Source organism: Bidens hawaiensis, unplaced genomic scaffold (assembly GCF_021521415.1).
Source record: "Bidens hawaiensis isolate Kalapana, Puna unplaced genomic scaffold, B.hawaiensis_p1.1 tig00031177_1, whole genome shotgun sequence".
Taxonomy (NCBI): Eukaryota; Viridiplantae; Streptophyta; class Magnoliopsida; order Asterales; family Asteraceae; genus Bidens; species Bidens hawaiensis.
In genome coordinates this window covers 175,421-202,679 of record NW_027495246.1, presented here as the reverse complement: position 1 = coordinate 202,679, position 27,259 = coordinate 175,421, and the positions used below count along the sequence as shown (strand labels likewise).

The 27,259-nt window shown below is 40.7% G+C and overlaps 1 protein-coding gene across 1 annotated transcript in view; it reads left to right on the top strand.

The window, feature by feature from the left end:
- The first annotated feature begins 331 nt into the window (after nt 1-331).
- LOC143581783 (signal peptide peptidase-like 3) overlaps nt 332-27,259 on the top strand; it is a 35,605-nt gene continuing 8,677 nt past the window's right edge. Inside the window, exon 1 of the mRNA XM_077064481.1 lies at nt 332-611. Coding sequence (XP_076920596.1) covers nt 332-611 — 280 coding nt within the window. The remainder of the gene's footprint in view (nt 612-27,259) is intronic.

The following is a 27,259-nucleotide window of genomic DNA, read 5'->3' as shown; positions in this document are numbered from 1 at the left end:
GGATTATATTATAACGTTAAAATCTGGTCCCTATAATCTAAGGTTGGATACATATGAGATATAATAATATACTTAGGCCTAAAAGTGTAAAAAAAATAAAATTAATTATAATTATGTTAAATAATAAGTTAATAATAATACATTAATAATTAAACAAATTTATACTTGATAAATGCAATATATTTAATAAGATAATCTGATCATTGAACCGAGTCGGATAAAAGTAAAAGTTCGAACCCGAGTTGTTACAGAATAAACTGCTCAGTAATAGATTAAGCACACGAAAATGAGTATATGAGTGGTGGTAATGCAGTTAATTGTAGCTAAAAAGATGGGCGAAGCTGCACGGGTTATGGAAGCGGTCACGTCAGCTAAGAATTATAATGTTGGTAATCATAAAAGGTTTGATCGCGAAGGAATAACACTTTCATATGGGGAATATTCTAAGCTCACACAAAAGGCGAATAAAGGCGAAGAACATTTGAAGAAAAGTGGTTATTATAGGAAGGCTGCTAATTTGTCTACTATGGGGTTTATTAAGAATTCGGTTAAGCAAATAGATGATGTGATATTTAAAAATGTCATCAAAGAAACATTCTCATGTGTCCTAAGTATTTATGGGATATTTAATTAGTGTTGCAAACCATAATACACAAAGAAATACACCAAAAATACACTAGACCCCGTCGTATTTCGACTGGTCAACAACTAGTTTGGGATAAGAACAAATGTCTAGTAAAGTATGTTGTTTGCTTACCACTAATGTGTTGCATTTTTATTGTTGGCTAACGTAATTGCATGTTTCTTTCATGGGTGTTGTGATGGAGATAAGTCTTGGTTTGATGATGATGGTGGTGAGGCATATGATCAACATAGTGACCTTACTTAATTGAAAGGTGATGACCGTCGTTTGAGTCATGCAAAAACTTAATTAACCTAAGTAGCTAGGATAAGTAAGGTATCGTATCCACCTGGAGTATGTGGTCAATGCAAATCGTGTAACAAGTTCAATATTATGAAGTAGCAGATTTTAGTGCTGATCACACAAGCAAATAGATTGAATTTAGAATTAAGCAGACAAACAAGTAAACAAGTTTCAATCAATTAAATAAAAGCAAATCACACCCAGGACTTCAAGTAGGTAACATACAGTAATCTCATGCAACCTAACAGATTAATCATTAACGCTTAACTGTAGACTTATCAACTAGATAAAACCTTAGGCATCAATAATCGCTTTACACACGACACTGGTTATCAAACGGTCCCTGCCAGTATGACTCAGTTAAGGGAAATTATATGCTTTATCGTATTCATTCTAATCAAACAACCCTATGATTAATTATGATAGCAACTGGTAACTAATCGTTTAGATCTACGTAAACCTAAATCGATTGAACACACAGAAATACTAAACATCAATAATCATAGATTAACCATAAAGAATTATACATAAACGTTCTTAGTCAAAAGAGAAAACTGAAATCGTTACAAACTTTACGTTCCTAGGTGAGATTATAAGAGTTTAGCCACGTCTCGGCATCATGGAATCTTCAATATGGATGATATAGAGCATGTAGGTGGTCTCGATACGGTGGAATTGTCCTCCTAGAGCTCTAGAAATCGCCTGCCTCGATGTGTCTGAAGTTAGGGTCGAGTTTGATGAAAATAACTTTAAAATCCTAGCCTCCCGTCTGCACACCCCATCGCGATACATGATGTGTAGTGAAACACACTTACTTTCCTTATGATTTATCATTGTTTTTATGCTTATTTGTTTATTTTATGAAAGTATTGGGGGCTAAGTGCAATAATTTACAAAGTTTAAATGTTATTTGATAGTTTATGAAAGATGGTGAAAAAAGAGTCAATTTGGAAGATTCTAGAGTACTTGTTGGTCAAGTTTTGAAGATATAACTCAAGGCCCAACCCAAGCCCACAAGTTAGAAGCCTTAAGTAATATTATATGAAGATAATTAAAAGAGTTTTCAGCCATTATTCACCAAGGAAACCCGAAAATACAAAAACCCTAACCACTTCATCCTGTTCCGATCGCAACTCAGCAGCCAAAAGGGAAAGAAAAAAAGAGAAGAAGAAGGCGGCTGAGGAGGAGTTTGTGGCAGCTGGAGAGGAAGAGGAACATCAAGGGGGATCTTGTGCAGCTGCTAGGAGTCTTATACATCATAAATCTCAGCCATAAACCCTAAGTAATTGATCTTAAACTTTGGTTATTGTTCAAGAACCCTAACTTTGTTAAGTTAGTCTTTTGCTTTGGATTGTTTTGCAAGTAATTGATAGTTTGACTTGTGATTGATTGTGTTTGAATCTTGAGTTTGATTATGTTTATGATGATGTTTATGATGTTTTTCTTAAGTATGCATGGCTGTCCAAAATCTATGAGTAGCTAAACTTGCTTGTTCTACCTAGGATAGATGATTGTTGAGTAGTTTAGACTTGTATAATGGATTGTTAATGTTCAAGACTTGAATTATTGATGTAAAGTTTAACTAAACCATGAATTAGATTGTGTGTGATGGCTGTGTTTTATGTTTTATTACTTATAATCCTCTTGCATTAGTTAATTGAATTAGTTTTGATTAATTGATTGCTTGTTAGACTCTTGACTTGGTGTTAGGGTTTATTTGCGGGGTGTACAACCGTAGGGATAAGTGGGTAATATAAATCATCTAAAATCAGTTAAAATACACCTTCTTTGAGACCGAGAGGTGATAAGAAGTAATATTGTCTCGTTGCTTTTACTTGTTAGAATTAAGACCGCGCGAGAGCGGGTTTTTGTCTTGTCAAGTTTGAGTGTTTATGTGCAATTAGTTGGTTTAATTTGGGTTAAGTCTAAATTGTTCCTCTATGTGTGTCGATGAGACCGAGAGGAGAGTCGTCCTTTGAACACGTTAATAATTGTTTTTCCGGTTTATTCTTTAAAATCAATTAAAATAAGTTGGAGTTTGTTAGAGAGACTGAGAGGTAATTTGACTTTCTTAAACAAGTTTTAGTTGTGTCATCTTTTATAGCTGGTGTCGTGAATATTTTCAATCCATTGTCTTGTTATTTCTGTCAACATGATTCATTCCTAGGTAGACGTCTTTATATATTGAATTTAAACTAAAGTTTTCAAAGTTTTGTCAAAAGTTTTCATTCAATTAAGTTAAGTAGTTAAATAAATTCTAAAATAAATTAATTAAATATTTTGGTGAGTCTTGGTTAGAGTTTCGTATTTATAAACGTTTTCACGTGTCTTCGAGTTCGATATCCGGAATTTCCTAATCTTTGCTATACGCGACCGGTACACTTGCCGTTTGTGTGAACTAGGATAGATTGTTTGGTTTTTAAAGCTTAGTTGCGACTTGTGTTTTATTTATATATATATTTTCGCACATCAAGTTTTTGGCGCCGTTGCCAGGGACACGGTTTGAGGCGTATTAAGAACGGCTCGAGTTAGGATTTGCCTTGTTTACTACTTGTCTTTCTTATTTGTTTTGTTTGTTAGTTTAAAATAGTTTAGCTATTTATAATTTCTTTTATTTATTTTAATAGTTGTATGCGACGTACTCGATCTCTAGGACCACCAGAAGTTGAAGGATTTCCCGAACCAGAGAGAGAGCTTCTTGAGAGATGTCGTACAAAACCGTCTTCCAGTTCATCTACATCCTTCGGTAATACGTTCTCTTCTCCTATTTTTTCTGAACCCGTCATTAGGGATAGGATTATGGGCGACGCGAATCCACTACCGAGGAGGACAGTTGCAGACCGGGCCCGTCCGGTCGATGCTGGCGCGAGATCCAGCATTGCTCCACCAGCTATAGGAGTTCAAACGACTTGGCAGATTCCATCTAACGTTCTGAACACGATTGCTCATTCTGCTCAGTTTCACGGGTTGCTCCATGAGAACCCGCATTCTCATCTCACTCGTATTACACGTATCTGCGACACGTTTCATCTTGCCGGCGTATCCGAAGACGCCATCAAACTCCGAATCTTTCCGTTCTCACTCGTTGATCATGCGAGTCTGTGGCTTGAGTCCCTCCCACAGGGATCCAATGCTACTTGGGCTGCCATGCAGACCCAATTTCTTGAAAAATACGATCCTCCGGCTAAGGCCGCTCGTTTGCGTAACCAAATTCATTCTTTCCAGATGGAGGACACCGAGAGCTTCTACGAGGCGTGGGAAAGGTTCAAAAATCTACTTGCCTTATGTCCGAACCACGGCCTACAAGACTGGGCGGTTGTTGAGATGTTCTACAACGGAGTGACGTACGGGACTCAGAGTATGCTCGACACAGCTGCAGGAGGTAACCTACTGACAACGAAAGATACGGATGAGTGCATTGCCTTGTTTAACGGTTTAGCCATGAGTGGATACCAGCGACCACCAGTTAAGAGTACCAAAACCGTCGATTCCCTATCACGCGGCATGCATTCGGTCGACGCGAGTACCGCACTTGCGGCACAAGTTGAAGCGTTAACAAAGATCGTGAAGGACTTGCAGGTGAAAAGTAAGTTATGCGAGATCTGTAGAGGGGGACACGATACCGTTCAATGCCCCGTAGGTTTCCAGGAGGAGGCAGTCGACTTCGTTAATAATCCAAACCGAAATCAACATTCTTTCAATTCTTATAATTCGGGGTGGAGAGGTAACCAAAACTCAAACTAGAGAAACGGAAATCAGTCCGGATTCCAGCAACGTCAGAGCCTATTCCAGGATTCCGGTGAGGGACCGAGTAGTGGGGAGAAGAAGCCCACGTTAGAGGAGATGATGGCACAGCAGACACAGATGTTGTCGCAACTCATGACTCGAGAGGACTCCCGTCACAAAGAAACTCAAGAGAAATTCCGGGAGCACGAGTCATTCATGAGAAATCAAGGAGCGTCAATTCAAAATCTTGAGCGTCAGATGGGAGAGATAGCAAGTCGTCTAAATGAAAGGTCGCCAGGTACACTTCCAAGTAACACTGAACAAAATCCGAAGGCGTTCGCGAAGGCTGTGATGACAAGGAGCGGTGCGGGGGCACGTAGCGAGCCCGTGATTCAAAAGGCGATGAGAGGAGTCGTTAACGAGCCTGCGGTAGATGTGGAGGAGCAGGTAGACGAGGAGATTCAGTTGGAATCTCCACCGGCCAAGGTGCCTCAGAGGCACAGCCCCGTAAGTTCAGCACAGGCCGAGAACCAACCATTACCCAGCACACCACCGAGAGTCTACAAACCTAGACTCCCATTTCCCGGGAGAGTCCGCAGGGATAGAGACGAGGAGCAAAACTCCAAATTTCTTGATCTTTTGAAGCAACTTCATCTTAATATTCCTTTCCTTGAGGCACTTACGCAAATGCCCAAATACGCAAAGTTTCTTAAGGATATTCTTTCGAACAAAGAGAAGTTAGCCGAAGTCTCTTCCATTCCTCTAAGTGCTGGTTGCTCTGCAGTCTTGCAGAGAAAGTTACCAGAAAAGATGTCCGATCCTGGGAGTTTCACAATTCCCTGCATCTTGAGTGATAATACGGTCGTCCATGCGCTGGCAGATCTTGGTGCCAGTATTAATCTCATGCCGTATTCCATGTATCGCAAGTTGGAACTAGGCGAACCAAGGCCTACCCGTATGAGTATCCAGCTTGCTAATCGTTCTGTGAAATACCCCCGAGGGGTGGTCGAGAACATGCTTGTTCGTGTCGACAAGTTCATCTTCCCAGTGGACTTTGTCATCCTGGACATGAACGATGACGATAGTGTCCCACTCATCTTGGGCCGACCATTCCTTGCCACTGCACAGGCATTAATCGATGTCTTCGAGGGTAAATTAATCTTAAGAGTTGGGGATGAGAACGTCACCTTTGACGTTCGACAGTCACTGAAACACCCCAAGTCTGCTGATGACTCCTTATACTTCATTGATACCATCATGGAGCATGTCGGGGAGTTTTTCAGTGAAATTTGTGCAGGATCTGCCTCCGACAGCCAGATTCTCGATAGGGAGATTCCGGAGATTGAAATGGTTGCCGTAACCAATCAGTCCTTAAATGACGACACCGAGTCGCATACCCCTGAATCTGGCATGTCTGATGAGATCGTACGAGACGATCCGATGGACCGACCTTCAGTCGAGAGTCCTCCTTTTTCCTTACAGCTTAAGGATTTACCTTCCCACCTTGAGTATGCTTTTTTAGATAAAGAGAGGAAGCTTCCGGTTATCATTGCATCTGCGTTGACCGAGGTCGAGAAGGAGAAGTTGTTGAGGGTGCTACGAGAGCACAAGGAGGCTATTGCTTGGAAGATTATCGACATCAAGGGTATCAACCCTTCGTTCTGCACTCATAAAATCCTCATGGAGGAAAATTTCAAAACTGTCGTCCAGCCGCAACGGCGGCTCAATCCGAAAATGCAAGAGGTCGTAAAGAAGGAGATCAATAAACTCCTTGATGCGGGGATCATTTTCCCCATTTCTGATAGTGCTTGGGTGAGTCCAGTCCAAGTGGTTCCTAAAAAGGGTGGCATGACTGTCGTCACCAACGAGAGGAACGAGCTTATTCCCACGAGGACTGTGACAGGATGGCGAGTCTGCATCGACTATCGCCGACTGAATGATGCCACCAGGAAAGACCACTTTCCTCTCCCGTTCATTGATCAGATGTTAGAGCGTTTAGCAGGTCAGCAGTACTACTGCTTCCTAGATGGTTTCTCCGGGTCCTTCCAGGTTCCGATAGCTCCCGACGACCAGGAGAAAACCACTTTCACCTGCCCTTACGGAACGTTTGCTTACAAACGTATGCCGTTCGGACTTTGTAACACTCCGGCCACATTCCAGAGGTGTATGGTGGCCATTTTCCATGATATGATCGAGGACTTCATGGAAGTGTTCATGGACGATTTTTCCGTATTTGGGAGTTCCTTCGATCATTGTTTATCAAATCTCGAGAGGATGACGTCCCGCTGCGTTGACACCAACCTAGTCCTTAACTGGGAGAAATGTCATTTCATGGTTCGCGAGGGCATTGTTCTAGGTCATCGAATCTCAAGTGTGGGGATAGAGGTTGACCAGGCAAAGGCCGAGACCATTTCTAATCTTCCCCCGCCTACTTCTGTGAGATCAATTCGTAGCTTTCTAGGTCATACCGGATTCTACCGCCAGTTCATCAAAGATTTTTTTAAAATCGCGAGACCCATGACCAAACTTTTGGAGAAGGATGCTCCATTTATTTTTTCTGAGCAGTGTATCGAGGCGTTTGATCTTCTAAAAGACAAACTAGTTAACGCCCCGATCATGGTTGCTCCCGACTGGTCGTTACCATTCGAGTTGATGTGTGACGCGAGCGACTTCGCAGTCGGAGCGGTTCTTGGACAACGGAAGGATAAGCATTTCCATCCGATCTACTATGCGAGCCGGACCTTAAATGGCGCACAGGAAAGCTATACCACCACCAAAAAAGATCTTTTAGCTGTGGTGTTCGCTTTCGACAAATTTAGGTCCTATCTGGTTTTGTCCAAAATGATTGTTTATATGGATCATGATGCTATTAGATATCTTTTCAGCAAGCAGGATGCTAAGCCTCGTCTTATCCGATGGATCCTGTTGCTTCAAGAGTTCGATATAGAGATCCGTGATAAAAAGGGGGCCGAGAATGTGGCGGCTGATCATCTTTCACGACTAGAGGGAGTTGATTCAGGAGATTCGGGAGTTAGGATCGACGATCGTTTTCCGACGGAGAGTCTGATGTTCGTTACTACACAAGAAGAAGGTTTTCCATGGTTTGCTGATTTCGCGAACTATCTCGCAGACGGATACCTCCCAATGATGCCTTACCAGCAAAAGAAGAAATTCTTTGCTGACATCAAATTTTACCTTTGGGACGATCCATATCTTTTCCGCATTGGTGCTGATCAGCTTATTAGAAGGTGTGTAGATGTCAAGGAAGGATGGCAAATTTTGAGCCATTGTCATGTGGGACCGACTGGAGGTCACCACAGTGTGAATTCTACGGCAAAGAAAGTCTTTGATTCTGGTTTTTACTGGCCGTCTATCTTTAAGGATGCTCACCTGTTCGTTAAGAGTTGCGATCGTTGCCAGCGTGTCGGCAACATTTCTTCACGAAACGAAATGCCCCAGAATGCCATTCAAGTTTGTGAGGTTTTTGATATTTAGGGTATTGATTTCATGGGATCGTTTCCATCTTCGCGTGGAAACAAATACATACTCGTGGCCGTCGATTACGTGTCTAAGTGGGTTGAGGCCAAAGCTCTACCCACCAATGATGCCCGAGTGGTAGTCCGTTTTCTGAAAAGTCTATTTGCTCGTTTTGGAGTCCCGAAAGCCTTGATCAGTGATCGAGGTACTCACTTTTGCAACTCGCAGATGGATAAGGCGTTGAAGCGTTATGGGGTCACCCATCGGCTTGCGACCGCCTACCACCCACAGACTAGTGGGCAAGTGGAAGTGAGTAATCGGGGAATCAAACGTATTCTCGATAAAAAGGTTGGTTCAAATAGTCGGGATTGGTCCGACAAATTAGATGACGCTCTGTGGGCCTTCCGTACAGCCTACAAGATTCCGACTGGTTCCACACCATTTCGGATGATTTATGGGAAGGCCTGTCATCTTCCTGTTGAATTGGAACACCGCGCTTCATGGGCCCTTCAAATGGTTAATCTTGATTTACCCGCCGTAGAGGGTAATCGTTTCCATCAATTACATGAATTGGAGGAGCTCCGGGATCACGCATATGCACAATCATTTCGGTATAAGGAGCATACGAAGGAACTGCATGACATGAAATTGAAGGGTAATAAGCAGTTCAAGTGTGGGGATAAGGTTTTAGTGTATAACTCACGATTGAGGTTATTCCCGGGAAAGTTGAAATCCCGATGGTCGGGACCGTTCACAGTCACTGAGGTTTTCCTGTATGGCACGATTGAGATACAAGATCGAAGCGGGAAGTTTAAGGTGAACGGCCATAGATTGAAGCACTACATAGGAGAGCCGATAACTGATCAGACAGTCGAGATGTTCTACCTTGACTCATTCACCGAGGAATAGTCGTGATGGATGCATCACTCGGGAGACAGCCCGAGTTGTAGAGTTTGTATTATGATTCCCCTTATTATCTATTTTTATTTGTTTTATTTTTATTTATATTTATAAAAACATAAAAATACAAAAAAAAAATAAATATTTAATAAAAATAAAAAAAAAATTAAAAAATTCAAAAACACAAAAATATGTTTATTTCTTATGTTTTTGTTTTCTGTTTTGTACGCCGCTACATGCGAGCGAGTTTGAGTTGTTACAGGTATTATTATGCGCATGGTAGCTCTGATGGCGTTTCTGAACGGGTTCACCCGAGGTTGTGGCCGCGAATGAAATGCTATACGGTCGTTCGTTCGAATCATACACAGCTGATGAAGAATTTGCATCTAAACCAGGGGAGTAACCCGTTCTCTATTTTAATTTCTGATTTTTTCAAGTTTTAATTTTATGCTTTACGTTTTATTTTTATTTTATTTCTTTTCCTTGTTCTCATCGAGGACGATTTCGTTCTAAGTGTGGGGATGGGAATTTATTTTACTTAGTTGTAGAAAAAAATATAATAATAATAATAATAATAATAAAAATAAAAAAAGAAAAAAAAAGAAAAAGTTTTCACTTGTTTTTTGTTTTCGTTTGTTTAAGTTAAAAAAAAGTTATTATGTCCCTTGTTTTTAGCTTCTGTTGCATTAAAGTGGGAGATGATGATATTTATCGGAAATAGGTTTTTCAAACTACTAATAATATGAGATAAATCAAAGAAAACGCACTTAACTTGGGATGTGTCGGTAGGCTCATCCTTGAAAATGAAAGGGCAAATTCGATAAAACGGTTAAACGGAAATCTTTTGTGGGTAAAGCGTTTTGTCCGTGGAAAATAAGCAATGAAAGGTCGGGCCATACTCAAGCCTCAAATTTTGGTATGAAAAAGTGGAAGTATCATGAGTTTTAAAAATTTGAATACGTTATCATATGATGCTTGGATAGGTTTAACGTTAGAGTATGCCGTGTAGCCTGTGATATAAATATTAAAATGCTAGTTTAGTGTTTTACACCTCATTGGCGTATGGTTTTATAACCTTAAATCCTGTATTGATGGGATGCTTTAGGTCCGGAGGCCATGGGTCTGTATGCAATCTATTTATCTGGGTATTCACAATTCTTAAGTGGGGTTGTGTATATCTAAAATAAAGCCAAAGAGCAAACCCTTATAAGTCTATAAACATGATAACAAAAAGTACAAAAGTACAAATACACTACAGACATGATCATCCACGCTGTTAGCCATGTGGGGTCCCCTTGCTCGCGTCTCATTACCATTAAGAAACGGACCACAAGGGACACGCTACATGTAAGCCCTACAGATGAAATTTTGCATATGGTGAAGGATTTGGGGTATTGCTTGATAACGGGGGTATGTCATGTTGTGGGGAGCACTAGCTATAAATTAATTGAACCTTAATCATATCTAATGGCTGCTTGGTAGACTTTGATGCTTAAGCTTAGGTGGATAAACAATACCCTTGATCGTCTTAACTATTCATAAATATTGAGAAACAAAGTTTAAATCTGCTAACTTTGAGGTTTAAGTCAAGTTGGGGTGGTCTGGTCCGGTAAAAGCAGAAAATAAGCGAGTCTTAATTGTGTAAACCACTAAGTAATATTATTGTCGGATCTTATTTGTCCCGGTAAAGATTAAGGCATGGGTTTAGGTGGACAACAATATCGATGATCGCGGTTTTTGCGTTTTTCTGAGCTTTAAAATATAACCTATATGTTTGATTTAACTTTGATTTTCCGATTCTGATCCAACTGCAGTCAAATCTTTTTCAGGGACGAAAAAGTCTTAAGTGTGGGGATGTTTGATGCGTAGTGAAACACACTTACTTTCCTTATGATTTTATCATTGTTTTTATGCTTATTTGTTTATTTTATGAAAGTATTGGGGGATAAGTGCAATAATTTACAAAGTTTAAATGTTATTTGATAGTTTATGAAAGATGGTGAAAAAGAGTCAATTTGGAAGATTCTAGAGTACTTGTTGGTCAAGTTTTGAAGATATAACTCAAGGCCCAACCCAAGCCCACAAGTTAGAAGCCTTAAGTAATATTATATGAAGATAATTAAAAGAGTTTTCAGCCATTATTCACCAAGGAAACCCGAAAATACAAAAACCCTAACCACTTCATCCTGTTCCGATCGCAACTCAGCAGCCAAAATGGAAAGAAAAAAAGAGAAGAAGAAGGCGGCTAAGGAGGTGTTTGTGGCGGCTGGAGAGGAAGAGGAACATCAAGGGAGATCTTGTGCAGCTGCTAGGAGTCTTATACATCATAAATCTCAGCCATAAACCCTAAGTAATTGATCTTAAACTTTGGTTATTGTTCAAGAACCCTAACTTTGTTAAATTAGTCTTTTGCTTTGGATTGTTTTGCAAGTAATTGATAGTTTGACTTGTGATTGATTGTGTTTGAATCTTGAATGAGTTTGATTATGTTTATGATGATGTTTATGATGTTTTTCTTAAGTATGCATGGCTGTCCAAAATCTATGAGTAGCTAAACTTGCTTGTTCTACCTAGGATAGATGATTGTTGAGTAGTTTAGACTTGTATAATGGATTGTTAATGTTCAAGACTTGAATTATTGATGTAGAGTTTAACTAAACCATGAATTAGATTGTGTGTGATGGCTGTGTTTTATGTTTTATTACTTATAATTCTCTTGCATTAGTTAATTGAATTAGTTTTGATTAATTGATTGCTTGTTAGACTCTTGACTTGGTGTTAGGGTTTATTTGCGGGGTGTACAACCGTAGGGATAAGTGGGTAATATAATCATCTAAAATCAGTTAAAATACACCTTCTTTGAGACCGAGAGGTTATAAGAAGTAATATTGTCTCGTTGCTTTTACTTGTTAGAATTAAGACCGCGCGAGAGCGGGTTTTTGTCTTGTCAAGTTTGAGTGTTTATGTGCAATTAGTTGGTTTAATTTGGGTTAAGTTAAATTGTTCCTCTATCCTTGGTGACATAGTATTTGTCTCCATTAAGATAGTGTGTCGATGAGACCGAGAGGAGATTCGTCATTTGAACACGTTAATAATTGTTTTTCCGGTTTATTCTTTAAAATCAATTAAAATAAGTTGGAGTTTTTTAGAGAGACTGAGAGGTAATTTGACTTTCTTAAACAAGTTTTAGTTGTGTCATCTTTTATAACCGATGTCGTGAATATTTTCAATCCATTGTCTTGTTATTTCTGTCAACGTGATTCATTCCTAGGTAGACGTCTTTATATATTGAATTTAAACCAAAGTTTTCAAAGTTTTGTCAAAAGTTTTCATTCAGTTAAGTTAAGCAGTTAAATAAATTCTAAAATAAATTAATTAAATATTTTGGTGAGTCTTGGTTAGAGTTTTGTATTTATAAACGTTTTCACGTGTCTTCGAGTTCGATATCCAGACTTTCCTAATCTTTGCTATACGCGACCGGTACACTTGCCGTTTGTGTGAACTAGGATTGATTGTTTGGTTTTTAAAGCTTACTTGCGACTTGTGTTTTATTTATATATATATTTTCGCACATCAATACACGATTGGGTCTTCACTGGTCCATCGCGTATCGCGATGGACCATTGGTCAACATTAATTAACTACCCATCGCGATACACGATGGGTCTTCAAGCATGCCCACGCATATCGCGATGGGTCTTGTCACCAACAAACATATTTTGTCTTCTTGTTTTCCGTGCTGGACGTCCCGGGTCTTCATCCCGTGCCTCAACAGGTCCAAATTAGCAGCTTTAACGTATATGACCTGAAATACAACATACACGAATGAAGTATCGAAGTTCCTACGATAAACGATTAAAACTAATAAATAAACGAACTAAAACGCATACAAATTAACCAACCATCAAAAGGGGGAATTACATGAATTGTAACAAATTAGTTATGTAGTGTATGTGACTAATTACATAACGACCTAATTTTGTATGACACGTATTTAGTACTGAAAAAATGGTTTAATGGATTGAATCTGGTTTGGATGTATATATATGATATTTAGAATTTTAGTACTATATATAGTTTTTAGTTGCATCTTGATATAATTTGTAACTTTTTTTTTCACACGTACTCCATTTGCCATTTGAGAGTCAGGTAGCAAGAATATATGTTTTTTTGGACTAGATTAAAGTGCAAAATTGTCCTTGAGGTTTGGTCAATTATGCGACTTTCGTCAAAAAGTATATATTTTTTTTGCAACTTGGCCATTAACGTTTTCCACTTCTTGCCAGTCACGCTCAATTTTCTAACTTAGTTAGTTTTTATTGTTAAGTTAGGGACAATTCCATCATTATACCTATTTGGATGAATTTGGCAATTCTAGTATTTTACCTTCTTTTCCAATCAACTAAACACACGAATGGTTGTCGGCCCGTCACCGGTGCCGATAATGGTGAACAACTCCGCTCACACCCACGCACATCGTCTCTTTATCTATGTTTTATTTGCTACGACTATACACAAAAAACATTAGACAAGTTCCGGCTATAGGTGTTGCGGGTGACGGTTTTTCCAGCGACGGTTATGGTTTATCAGGGCCGGCCCGTGGGCCAGCGAAACCAAGTAAGTGCTTTAGGTACATACTTAATTAAGGCCTCCAAATATATATATATATGTGTGTGTGTGTGTGTATTATGATTGGCATAGTAAACTCATAATTATGTATTGCTTAGTAGTCACGAGTTCAAGACTAGTTCTAAGCGGTTTTGTTTTTTAACTCAAAATTGTTATGAAAATCACACATAATCTCATTTCGATTTAGGTATCCTAAAAATCGTTGAGCCAACCCTGTATTTTTTGTTGTGAACCTGTTTTTCTTGTCGGTGCCTCCAAGACCAGATCATCGGGATTCGGTGGCGGCAATGACTTTTAATGTAGTCTCTGGTGACGGTTAAGATACCGGTTTCTAGGTGCACCTAAATCAACACCACCAACAACAAATCTGACAAGAAAAATCTAATCGCTAAATAAATTTGAATGCGAACAACATACAAGAGGTTGAGATTGTATTTTCCCAAATCCAAATTGACGATTTCAGGTAAACCCTCTCAAACAGAAATTCATAGCAGCAATACTCAAATAGGAGACCTATGCCATTAAAGACACTGTTGGTGTGTCATATTCTCCATTTGTTTGATTCACAATGATTATAGCCACCCACCTTATGTGACACCCGGTAATTTCCCAATCCTATAAATTAGGTGATTGTGAATTTTATGCGCGCTATGTTAGAATCAGCGCGGGCATTTGTTATATGCGCCCTGCGCGAGCGCGCTATGTTAGTCAGCGCGGGCATGTTATGTGCGCCCTGCGCGAGCGCGCTATGTTAGAATCAGCGCGGGTATTTGTTATGTGCACCCTGCGCGAGCGCGCCATGTTAAGAACCAGCGTGGGCATATGTTATATGCGCCATGCGCGAGTGTTTTGGTTTTATGTTTCCATAACTTTATATTGTCTAATGGGTTGACCGTCCCGCATGATGCTAAAGCGGGTGCATCCCAAAACGTTTATGCGCATGCGGAAAGGGAACTAACCTCCCCGCATGGCGGGAACATTGAGAGCTAGTTTGTCTGAAGCTCCAAGATGGAATTGACTTCAACATGACTGATCACTATGTTGAAATACCAAGACCACCTGAAGAATCTACAAATGAAACTCAATGTCCCTAACTGCGAGAAGGTTACGCACCTACCCGCAGCAAAGAAATGTCCTTCACGCAGAAAGCTATGCGCACAAAGTTATACGCGCAGAACACTTAGTCTATTCTCCAGATGTAAGGAGATTATTCCCGCCCAAAAGGAAACAGTAGCGTGTTTCCGAAATTTCCACTTTTTACTGTACAACTGACAAAAGCACCTGAAAAAGCACACTGTAACATGAAAAGTCAACTGTCAGCCACCCTACTCCCACCAACCACAGACCTGCATGTCCTGTCCAAATCAAATCAGAATCTTTTATCCACTCCTCCACTTTTAAATAAATAATAATAATTTCCATACTTTATCATCATTACACCTAGATATGAAAAGATTACAATCCTCTAAAGCAAGGGATTGTGTTCCCTTGAGTTTGCCTATAAATATGTAACCTAAATTATCACCCAAAACACACTTCAAACTTCTCTCTTAAAGTTGCAAATTGCACTAATCATCGCCCAAGCATCCGTTTGATTTTCAATTCCGTTCCTGTTACTAGATAAGCCGAGATTATAACCTTGAGATCTACTTTCCAACCCTTATATTCTCCTATTTCTTATATACTTCTTGTTATTTAATCGTATTCTAGACCTTCAATTCCGAGGCCAACACCAAGAAAACCCGAATCTCGATTAATCCCTTAACAAAAACCACAGGTGAGTCTCACAGCCCCTATTTTCACTATTTTCACTGTTTTTAAACTGTTTTCGGGGCGAGGGACACGTACTTAAATTACGATTTATCATGGTATACTTACAAGTTATGCAAACGATTGTGTTTAAATTATGTTTCATGATGAGCAATGCAAACGGTTATCTATGGTTTACGATGTATGTGCGCCAGAATTCGAGTAAGTGATCACTTTACCATTGGAACTCTAAGGATAGGGACTGCTGGTTTGATCAACCCACTCGTAGGGGTCGCACCTCTTTGCATGGACGAGTGCCTAGTATGGTCATGGGGCAGTACTATGGGATTGAGCCCGCTCGTAGGGGTCGCACCTCTTTGCATGGACGAGCGCCTTGTTTTCCGGCACAACGTCCGCGCGTAACCCGCGGGACGGTATTATTGATTAGCTCGTAGGGGCAACGCCTTTTTGCATAGACGAGCACGGTTTTTCAGAAATGTCCACGCGTAACCCGCGGGACGGTATTACATTATTTTAGCTCGTAGTGGCAGCGCCACTTTGCATGGACGAGCACGTTTTCCAGAAACGTTCGCGCGTAACCCGCGGAACGGTTCTATCAGAAATATGTTGTCAGATCTATGTTTTCATACGGTTTATCAAGCATATGTTTAGACATGAAATCAGAAATGTGTTTCAATATGATTTTCGCCAAGACTATGATGCAATACGATTTATCAAGTTACTAAAACTTGTGAACTCACTCAGTTTATACTTATTCAAATGTTTTACGTGTCTTTCAGGAGATAACTAGGTAGCGCATGGAGTCACACTTAGAGCACCTCACGCTGAACATCTAAAACTAGCTTTTTGGAAGATTTTAGTTCTATCCCTTCGATGCGCGTGGTTGTTCCCGCCGCGCAAGGGGATATGGCGTGGAAATCTTCAACAGTTTTTATACTTGGATGTTTTTATGTAATTTTTAAACAATGTAATGTATTTGTATTAAACATTTCATGCGCAATGAAAATCTTACTTTGAATGTTTGCAATGGCCCGTGCTTAATTATCAATCCCCACTCGCGCGCGCCCGGCTGTTTCCGCCGTTCAGGGCCGAGTGTGACAGATTGGTATCAGAGCACTGGTTATAGCGAACTAGGAAAAGAAGTTTTAACCTAGACTATAACCGTTGGGGAATCGCATGAAATATTTTTCAAAGAAAATATTTTCAAAAGAAACTATACACACACTTAGGAACACGGGTCACACAGTGTCTAGTGAATAAAGATAAGAACATTATGTGCTCAGAGTACATGCGCTAAGTTTGATATATTTTCACTCTTTTAAAGCGAGAATGCCTCCAACTAGAGCCAAGGGAATTACCATGACACCCGAGGAACTCGCGGAAATAATCGCGCAAGCGATCGCAACACATGAGGCCAGCAAGGCCGAATCTAGTCAGGGTCGTCAGGAGAACGAGGCCCCAGAACCGGAATCAGGAGCCTTGGACAAAGGGTGCTCTTATAAGACATTTATGGCCTGTAGGCCTTGGCCATTCAAGGGTACCGAAGGGGCCATTGGGCTCTACAACTGGATTGACAAGATGGAGACAGTTCTCTCCATTAGCGGATGTAGTGAGAACCAGAAGGTCCTTTACGCGACCTGCATGTTCCAAGAGGCAGCTTCGTCTTGGTGGAAGCTTCAAGTGAAGACCTTGGGGCGAGAAGTTGCTCTTCACAAGACCTGGGAGGAGCTGAAGGAAATGATGATGAGAAAGTTCTGCTCTCGCGCAGAAATTCAGAGTCTGCAGCAGGAATTCTAGAACCACGCCATGATAGGAACGGATATCGACGCCTACAACAACCGGTTCAACGAGCTTTGCCAGTTGGTGCCAGACATGGCAAACACGGAGGAAAAGAAGATCGAGAGGTATATCTTTGGGTTACCTCCTGTTGTTAGGGTTCCGCTCAACGCCGCAGCACCTCCAACCTTTGATGAGGCGGTAGCGCGGGCCATCACCCTTACAAGGGATACGGTCCGTGCAGGTATGTTGACTACGCGCGGAAACGAGCAGCGAATCTCTGACTCCAAGAGGAAATGGAACTCTCACCACCGAGGGTCCGACTCCAAGCAGCCACCGTTCAAGAAGCAAGAAAGCGCAAGGACTTACGTGATTCAGGCCGCGGAGCCACCGCTAAAAGGATACAGCGGGCCTCGCCCATGGTGCAGCAAATGCAAGTATCACCACGAGGGTGAATGCGCAAGAATCGAATGCGCCAAATGTGGCAGACCAGGGCACAAGACGATGAATTGCCGTATCAGAGAAGCTGGAGCGAGCGACAACTGCTACGCATGCGGGAAGCCAGGGCATTTTAGTCGGGATTGCCCGCAAAAGGGAAACCAAGCTCGCGGGAGAGCTTTTGTGATCGGCGCGGGCGAAGCAAAAGAAGAGCCGAATGTAGTAATTGGTACGTTTCTACTTAACGACCATTTTGCATCTGTCTTATTTGATACTGGCGCTGACCTAAGTTTCATATCCACGGAGTTTAAAAACTCCCTAGGCCTAGCGACCAGTAGGCTAGACATACCTTATACTATAGAACTGGCCAATGGTAGACAGTTGTGCGCGAACGAAAGGACTGAGCAATGTGTATTAGTCATGAGAGGTCACGGGTTCAATATTAACTTGTTGCCAATAGACTTGGGAAGTTTTGACATTGTAATAGGTATGGATTGGTTAGTCGAGAACCACGCGGAAGTTATTTGCCATGAGAAGCAGGTTCGGGTCCCACTGTTGAACGGAGAAACCTTGGTAATTCAAGGGGAAAGAAGGGGAGTTGCGACAAAACTGATTTCGTGCCTAAAGGCGTGCAAGTGCCTAAGGAAAGGGTGCTACGCCTTCCTGGCGCATGTAGTAGAGAAGAAAGGAGATGAGCGAAGAATTGAAGACTTACCAGTAGTGCGCGAATTTCCAGAAGTTTTTCCTGAAGATTTGCCCGGATTACCGCCGCCGCGACAAGTCGAGTTTCGAATTGATTTAGTCCCAGGAGCTGCGCCAGTAGCTCGAGCGCCTTATCGACTAGCTCCATCTGAGATGCAAGAGCTATCCAATCAGTTACAGGAACTATTGGATAAGGGTTTCATACGCCCAAGCTTTTCACCTTGGGGAGCTCCAGTACTGTTTGTTAAGAAGAAGGATGGTTCGTTCAGAATGTGTATTGACTACAGGGAGCTGAACAAGCTGACAATCAAGAATCGGTACCCCTTACCGAGGATTGACGACTTATTTGACCAGTTGCAGGGATCCAGTTATTATTCGATGATAGATCTACGGTCAGGATACCACCAACTTAGGGTCCATGAGGAAGATGTGCCGAAAACAGCCTTCCGAACTAGATACGGCCATTATGAGTTCTTAGTGATGCCTTTCGGGCTAACTAATGCGCCGGCTGTATTCATGGATCTGATGAACCGCGTGTGCAAACCATACTTGGACAAGTTTGTGATTGTGTTTATAGATGATATTCTGATTTACTCTCGGACCAAGGCCGAGCATGAGCAACACCTGAGATTGATTTTTGGAATTGTTGAGGAAAGAAAAGTTGTATGCGAAGTTTTCCAAGTGTGAGTTTTGGCTTAGAGAAGTTCACTTTCTCGGTCACGTTGTAAACGAGAAAGGAATACACGTTGATCCTTCCAAAAGTCAAGGCCATCGAAAACTGGGAAGCGCCAAAAACCCCAACTGAGGTGAGGCAATTCCTAGGACTAGCTGGCTACTATCGACGCTTCATTGAGAACTTCTCCAAGATAGCTCTACCTCTGACCGCGCTAACTCAGAAAGACAAGAAGTTTGTTTGGGGCGAAAATCAGGAAGCGGCGTTTCAAATGTTGAAACAGAAGTTATGTAGTGCGCCAATTTTGTCTCTGCCTGAGGGGACGGATGACATCGTCGTCTACTGCGACGCATCACATCAAGGACTCGGATGTGTCCTTATGCAGAGAAACAAAGTCATAGCGTACGCCTCTCGTCAGCTCAAGGTCAATGAAAGGAACTATACCACGCACGATCTGGAACTTGGAGCAGTTGTTTTCGCGCTAAAAATTTGGCGCCATTATCTTTATGGTACAAAGTGTTTGATTTTTACGGATCACAAGAGCCTTCAACACATATTTGATCAGAAGGATTTAAACATGAGGCAACGAAGATGGGTTGAGTTATTGAATGATTATGATTGTGAAATAAAGTATCATCCTGGAAAGGCGAATGTGGTAGCAGACGCTCTAAGTAGGAAAGAGCGAGCAAGGACGCTACGAGTTAAGGCTCTAAGATTGACCATTCGCGCAGATCTCACCACCCGCATCCGAGACGCTCAGCAAGAAGCCTTGAAACCAGAGTTTGTTAAAAACGAATCCCTTGGGGGTATGATTAAGAGTTTGGAACTTAAAGAGAACGGCAATCTATATTTCGCTAACCGCATATGGGTCCCTCTCAAGGGAGGATTACGCGAGCAAGTATTAAACGAAGCTCACAAAACGCGATATTCTGTACATCCTGGCGCAGACAAGATGTACCAAGATGTTAAAGCGCTGTATTGGTGGCCCAATCTGAAGGGCGCCATCGTGATGTATGTCAGTAAGTGCCTGACGTGTTCGAAGGTAAAGGCTGAATACCAGAAACCATCAGGGTTGCTTCAACAGCCAGAAATTCCCATGTGGAAGTGGGAACAAATCTCTATGGACTTCATTACCAAACTGCCAAGGACACCTGGGGGTTACGACACGATCTGGGTTATTGTAGATCGGCTAACTAAGTCAGCACACTTCCTGCCGATCAAGGAAACCGATAAGATGGAAAAGTTAGCCCGATTGTATATTCGAGAAGTAGTTTCAAAACATGGAGTCCCGGTGTCCATCATTTCTGATAGAGATAGTCGATTCACCTCAAGATTTTGGAGATCGTTACAAGAGACTTTAGGTACTCGTCTTGACATGAGTACAGCTTATCATCCCCAAACGGATGGACAAAGCGAGCAAACAATCCAGACATTGGAAGATATGCTGCGCGCGTGCGCGATCGATTTCGGAGGTAGCTGGGATACTCATCTCCCATTGGTTGAATTTTCATACAACAACAGTTATCACACAAGCCTCAAGGCTGCGCCGTTTGAAGCTTTGTATGGGCGCAAGTGTAGATCCCCACTGTGCTGGGCTGAAGTGGGTGACAAGCAAATGACTGGTCCAGAATTGATCCAAGAAACAACAGACAAGATTTTTCAGATACGGGATCGCCTTAAGACAGCGCGCGACAGACAGAAGAGCTACGCAGATGTGCGAAGGAAACCGTTGGAGTTTCAAGTAGGGGATAGAGTACTTTTGAAAGTCTCTCCATGGAAAGGAGTCCCCCGTTTCGGCAAGCGAGGAAAGTTGAATCCGCGCTACATTGGACCATTTGAGATCCTGGAAAGGATCGGTCCGGTTGCTTATAAACTCCGTTTACCCGCCGAACTCAGTGGAGTTCATGATACGTTTCATGTGTCCAACCTCAAAAAGTGTTTATCTGACGAAACGTTGATTTTACCGTTGGAAGAGATTCACATCGACAAACAACTGCACTTCGTAGAAGAACCTATAGCCGTAACCGATTGGAAAGAACAAAAGTTGCGCAGAAGTCGAATCAAGTTAGTAAAAGTTCAATGGAACTCAAGGCGTGGGCCTGAATTCACTTGGGAAAGAGAAGATCAAATGCGCCAGAAATACCCATACCTCTTTCAAAGCATTGCTCCTGCCAGCAACGTCTCCTAAATTTCGGGACGAAATACTCTTAACAGGGGGAGAATGTGACACCCGGTAATTTCCCAATCCTATAAATTAGGTGATTGTGAATTTTATGCGCGCTATGTTAGAATCAGCGCGGGCATTTGTTATATGCGCCCTGCGCGAGCGCGCTATGTTAGTCAGCGCGGGCATGTTATGTGCGCCCTGCGCGAGCGCGCTATGTTAGAATCAGCGCGGGTATTTGTTATGTGCACCCTGCGCGAGCGCGCCATGTTAAGAACCAGCGTGGGCATATGTTATATGCGCCATGCGCGAGTGTTTTGGTTTTATGTTTCCATAACTTTATATTGTCTAATGGGTTGACCGTCCCGCATGATGCTAAGGCGGGTGCATCCCAAAACGTTTATGCGCATGCGGAAAGGGAACTAACCTCCCCGCATGGCGGGAACATTGAGAGCTAGTTTGTCTGAAGCTCCAAGATGGAATTGACTTCAACATGACTGATCACTATGTTGAAATACCAAGACCACCTGGAGAATCTACAAATGAAACTCAATGTCCCTAACTGCGAGAAGGTTACGCACCTACCCGCAGCAAAGAAATGTCCTTCACGCAGAAAGCTATGCGCACAAAGTTATACGCGCAGAACACTTAGTCTATTCTCCAGATGTAAGGAGATTATTCCCGCCCAAAAGGAAACAGTAGCGTGTTTCAGAGATTTCCACTTTTTACTGTACAACTGACAAAAGCACCTGAAAAAGCACACTGTAACATGAAAAGTCAACTGTCAGCCACCCTACTCCCACCAACCACAGACCTGCATGTCCTGTCCAAATCAAATCAGAATCTTTTATCCACTCCTCCACTTTTAAATAAATAATAATAATTTCCATACTTTATCATCATTACACCTAGATATGAAAAGATTACAATCCCCTAAAGCAAGGGATTGTGTTCCCTTGAGTTTGCTTATAAATATGTAACCTAAATTATCACCCAAAACACACTTCAAACTTCTCTCTTAAAGTTGCAAATTGCACTAATCATCGCCCAAGCATCCGTTTGATTTTCAATTCCGTTCCTGTTACTAGATAAGCCGAGATTATAACCTTGAGATCTACTTTCCAACCCTTATATTCTCCTATTTCTTATATACTTCTTGTTATTTAATCGTATTCTAGACCTTCAATTCCGAGGCCAACACCAAGAAAACCCGAATCTCGATTAATCCCTTAACAAAAACCACAGGTGAGTCTCACAGCCCCTATTTTCACTATTTTCACTGTTTTTAAACTGTTTTCGGGGCGAGGGACACGTACTTAAATTACGATTTATCATGGTATACTTACAAGTTATGCAAACGATTGTGTTTAAATTATGTTTCATGATGAGCAATGCAAACGGTTATCTATGGTTTACGATGTATGTGCGCCAGAATTCGAGTAAGTGATCACTTTACCATTGGAACTCTAAGGATAGGGACTGCTGGTTTGATCAACTCACTCGTAGGGGTCGCACCTCTTTGCATGGACGAGTGCCTAGTATGGTCATGGGGCAGTACTATGGGATTGAGCCCGCTCGTAGGGATCGCACCTCTTTGCATGGACGAGCGCCTTGTTTTCCGGCACAACGTCCGCGCGTAACCCGCGGGACGGTATTATTGATTAGCTCGTAGGGGCAACGCCTCTTTGCATAGACGAGCACGATTTTTCAGAAATGTCCACGCGTAACCCGCGGGACGGTATTACATTATTTTAGCTCGTAGTGGCAGCGCCACTTTGCATGGACGAGCACGTTTTCCAGAAACGTTCGCGCGTAACCCGCGGAACGGTTCTATCAGAAATATGTTGTCAGATCTATGTTTTCATACGGTTTATCAAGCATATGTTTAGACATGAAATCAGAAATGTGTTTCAATATGATTTTCGCCAAGACTATGATGCAATACGATTTATCAAGTTACTAAAACTTGTGAACTCACTCAGTTTATACTTATTCAAATGTTTTACGTGTCTTTCAGGAGATAACTAGGTAGCGCATGGAGTCACACTTAGAGCACCTCACGCTGAACATCTAAAACTAGCTTTTTGGAAGATTTTAGTTCTATCCCTTCGATGCGCGTGGTTGTTCCCGCCGCGCAAGGGGATATGGCGTGGAAATCTTCAACAGTTTTTATACTTGGATGTTTTTATGTAATTTTTAAACAATGTAATGTATTTGTATTAAACATTTCATGCGCAATGAAAATCTTACTTTGAATGTTTGCAATGGCCCGTGCTTAATTATCAATCCCCACTCGCGCGCGCCCGGCTGTTTCCGCCGTTCAGGGCCGGGTGTGACACCTTATCCCTTTATAAACAACTCTGTTCTACGTGAGGTTGTTTGCATGTGAGATGGTGGTTATGTGGTGATGAAGGCCAGCCAGTGAGAGGGTGTTTGGGCGATGAGGGTACGTTTGCTAGCGTGGCGGTTATGTGGTGATGATAAAAACTATGGTGGTGGTGGTTTAGACCATAGTGTGGTGCTTTCAGATTTCAAAAGCCCCCAAAACGCCCCTAACACTTTCCCCCAGGTGTTTTAGGGCTTCAAATTATCTCCCAATGCTTTATACAAAACGGCCTCATGCTCTTGATGATGGGGTCATTTGTAGATGGATCAATTATGAAAATGGAGGGGGGGGGGGGGCTTTCCCCTCCCCAATTACCAATTAGAGTAAAATAAGGGAACCAATATAAAGATGTATATGTATATAAACAAAAAAATGGATAATAATATAATTATATATCTACCTATTCTAATAATGTAAAATAATTGTGACACATATCAGTTTATGGTTAAACCTTACAACTCCCCCCCCCCCCCCAACTAAGATTTTAATTGACCATAATACATATCTATATTCACTTTCCTTTTACATTTTATTTATATTATATTTATACATTTTTATAAAAATAAATTTTAACATATTATTTTACTATATATTCCAAAATACTTGGTGAAACCCAAAAATTACAACAAACCATGTTTGTTAAATATTGAAAAGAATATATAATTTCAAATGTTATCATTAAATATTTTACTATGTGTAAAGCCCCGATCCCGGTGTCTTACTTGTACCTTGTATTTACTCATAAACACGGTTCTAAATATCAAAGTTAATTAAAACTTTTTCGGAATTATGATAAATACTTCAAACATTCATTACATACATTCATAACTTGTCTTTTAAAACATAAATGATGATATCAAAACATCGTGACAAATCTTCAGATGCCAGCCTCCTCAGATCTTGCCATGTGTCCGCCTCAGGCCAGCTGTCTCAGTCTATTCACCTGCGTGCATACTAAAAGTCAGCTACGCTGAGTTGAGTTCTAGTTAATCAGGCGACATACATTACATTCACATATATACATATGTATCCGAAGACACATATATTCATCTTTTTAAATACCTACATACATACGTACTATCATACTTTCTTTCAATATTTATGTACATACATTCTTTCATTCACACATATATGTTTTAAAGAGCATTCCGCCCTATAACCTTCGCATATATTATTAGGGTATGCTCCCTACATTCGCCGATATTATTAGGTTCGGTTCCCTACATTCGCCGATATTATTAGGGTCGGTTCCCTTTTTAACTATACCTTTCATTCGTCATATAACCATAAATACCTTTATTTATATAATCTTACTTTTGTACAAACTCATTTCATTACGTACTTTCATACATACATATTTCATACTAGGCATACTACATTTTACTTTCCTTGTCGATACGTGCAATATCCGAAGATCGTTCACACACCGACAAGCATTCATTCATAACATTCATACATATTATCACATCAATTATTGTAGCATACGCGTAAGCGTATTAACGTTCACATTGAGTATGCACACAACCCCGAAAACATAATAAGGAAGTGGGGCTAGAAACTAACCTGAATGCGGTTACGTTCAACGTTAATGGTTATACCTTTCTTTAGCTGTGCGCGACTAACTGTATAACAATTACACGTATCAATTGACTATCACTACCCATATAGTGTTTCTAGTTTAATTATACCCTCAACGAACGGGGGTCCGAGGGCAGCGCCCCTGGCAGCGGGTTTCTAGGGGCGGCAGCCCCTAGCAGGGTTCAAGGGGCAGAGCCCTCGACTGGGGTCTAGCTGCCAGGTCAGAAAATTTTTATTTCCATTAACTGCCTTAACACAATTTCCATTAGAATTCTTTAATGATATTTTATTGTTAACTCATAAAGTTCGAGGGCTTCTTTGTAATTAATCCATTATATCCTAAGTCCAGGGACCTTTCTGTCATTCTTTCAAACTCTAATTCGTTATCCAATTCCTTAACGAATTGGGCTCATTCGTTACTTCTTAAAGAAGACGTTCTTTCATAACGAATGGAACTCCATGAAGAATGAACTTGTATAACGAATTGACCCTTATAACGAATGAACTATTATAACGAATGAACCTTCAAAGCGAAAAGGTCTTTTATAACGAACTGCCTAACGAATGAGGTCTCATTCGTTAGTTCCTCATAACGAACCGCTTAACTAATGAAGCTAATTTGTCATTCTCCCTTAACGAATTGGCACGGCGAATGAACCTAACGAATGAGAGCTCATTCGTTAGTTTTCCGTAACGAATTACATAACGAATAGCATAGCGAATTCATTATACGCGCCTAGGGTTAGGTTAGAGAATGTCATAAACATTCTCTGACATCCTTAATCTCGTACGCCGCCTTTCCGGCGCCGCCGTGCTGGAAAAACGTATTTTACACCGTTTTTCGTCCCGTTCGATCAAGATCCGAGCTAGGGTGACCCCTAAACTCGTCTTTTGATCGGTTTATACCCGATTCCATCCGGATCTCATGACTTTAACGGTTGAGGGTGTCGGCTCATCATTTCGTGACTAGATCTAGCAGGTTTGGATCCATACAACATCATACTATCATTACCTCGGATCGATGCTCGGGTTTTCTTGGTTATTTTTTCTAGAGAGAGAGAGAAATATGAGAGAGAGAGCTTAAGTGTGTGTTTTTAGTGGTGTAGGGAAGGAGTGGAAATGGAAAGATTAATGAGTAATTAAGGTTTATATATTATGGGTCATGGGCTTAAGTCCATGGTCTATCTTCCTTCCTTTTTGATCCAAGTCCATTACCGATATTTATTTAACCCAACACAATCCCAACTCACAATAATTAATGTTATTATTTTATTAACCGAAACGGGAAACGAGATGTTACACTATGTGTATTGTTGAAGATTATACAAAAAACAAAACTCGAACATGCTTTTATTTACAAAGTAATTTTTTTTAATTATTAAATCATAATCTATGCTTAAAAGTTGATCCATTTTATTTAAAATCAATTCATTTATCTACTACTACTGCTGCTGCTGCTACTGCCACCACTACCATTGCTACTTCTACCACCACCACTATAAATTGTCATATAAATTTATAAATTTTGAATATATGCTTTAAATCTATCAATTTATAGTTTCGGTTAATTAAGTAAAACTATATATTTTTCGGTTATTTAAGTAAACTATATATTTTTTCTGTTAATTTAGTAAATATATACCAATCATTTTCATATATAACAAATTTTATCATATTTAATTTCTTGATTTTTTTTATCAATGATTGTTTCGGGTTTTGTGAAACTTAAATATGGGTTTTACAGTAAACAATGGTAAATAGATTGTTTGATACATGTTAACCACATTTGGGGCAAAATTTGTTATGGGTCGAAAATGAGAAATCTTAATATTTTTAAAAGTTTGAGAATGCGAATAGATTTATCGTCAAATTTGTTACGGGTTCAAAGTGTTGACTTGAAATGTGAAACGGATGAAAGTTAGAATTTTAAACATTATTTGGGTTTCAGATTTATTTTCAATAACATTTTTGGAAAAAATCAAAAGGTTCGGGATTTGGTAAATTGACTACTTTCCACTCGACTATTAAGATTTAAAAATAGACTGTGAATACTTACGACATGCCACCCCAGGCCTATCAATGCTTCTAACTTGTATCAAAATTAAAACATTTGTG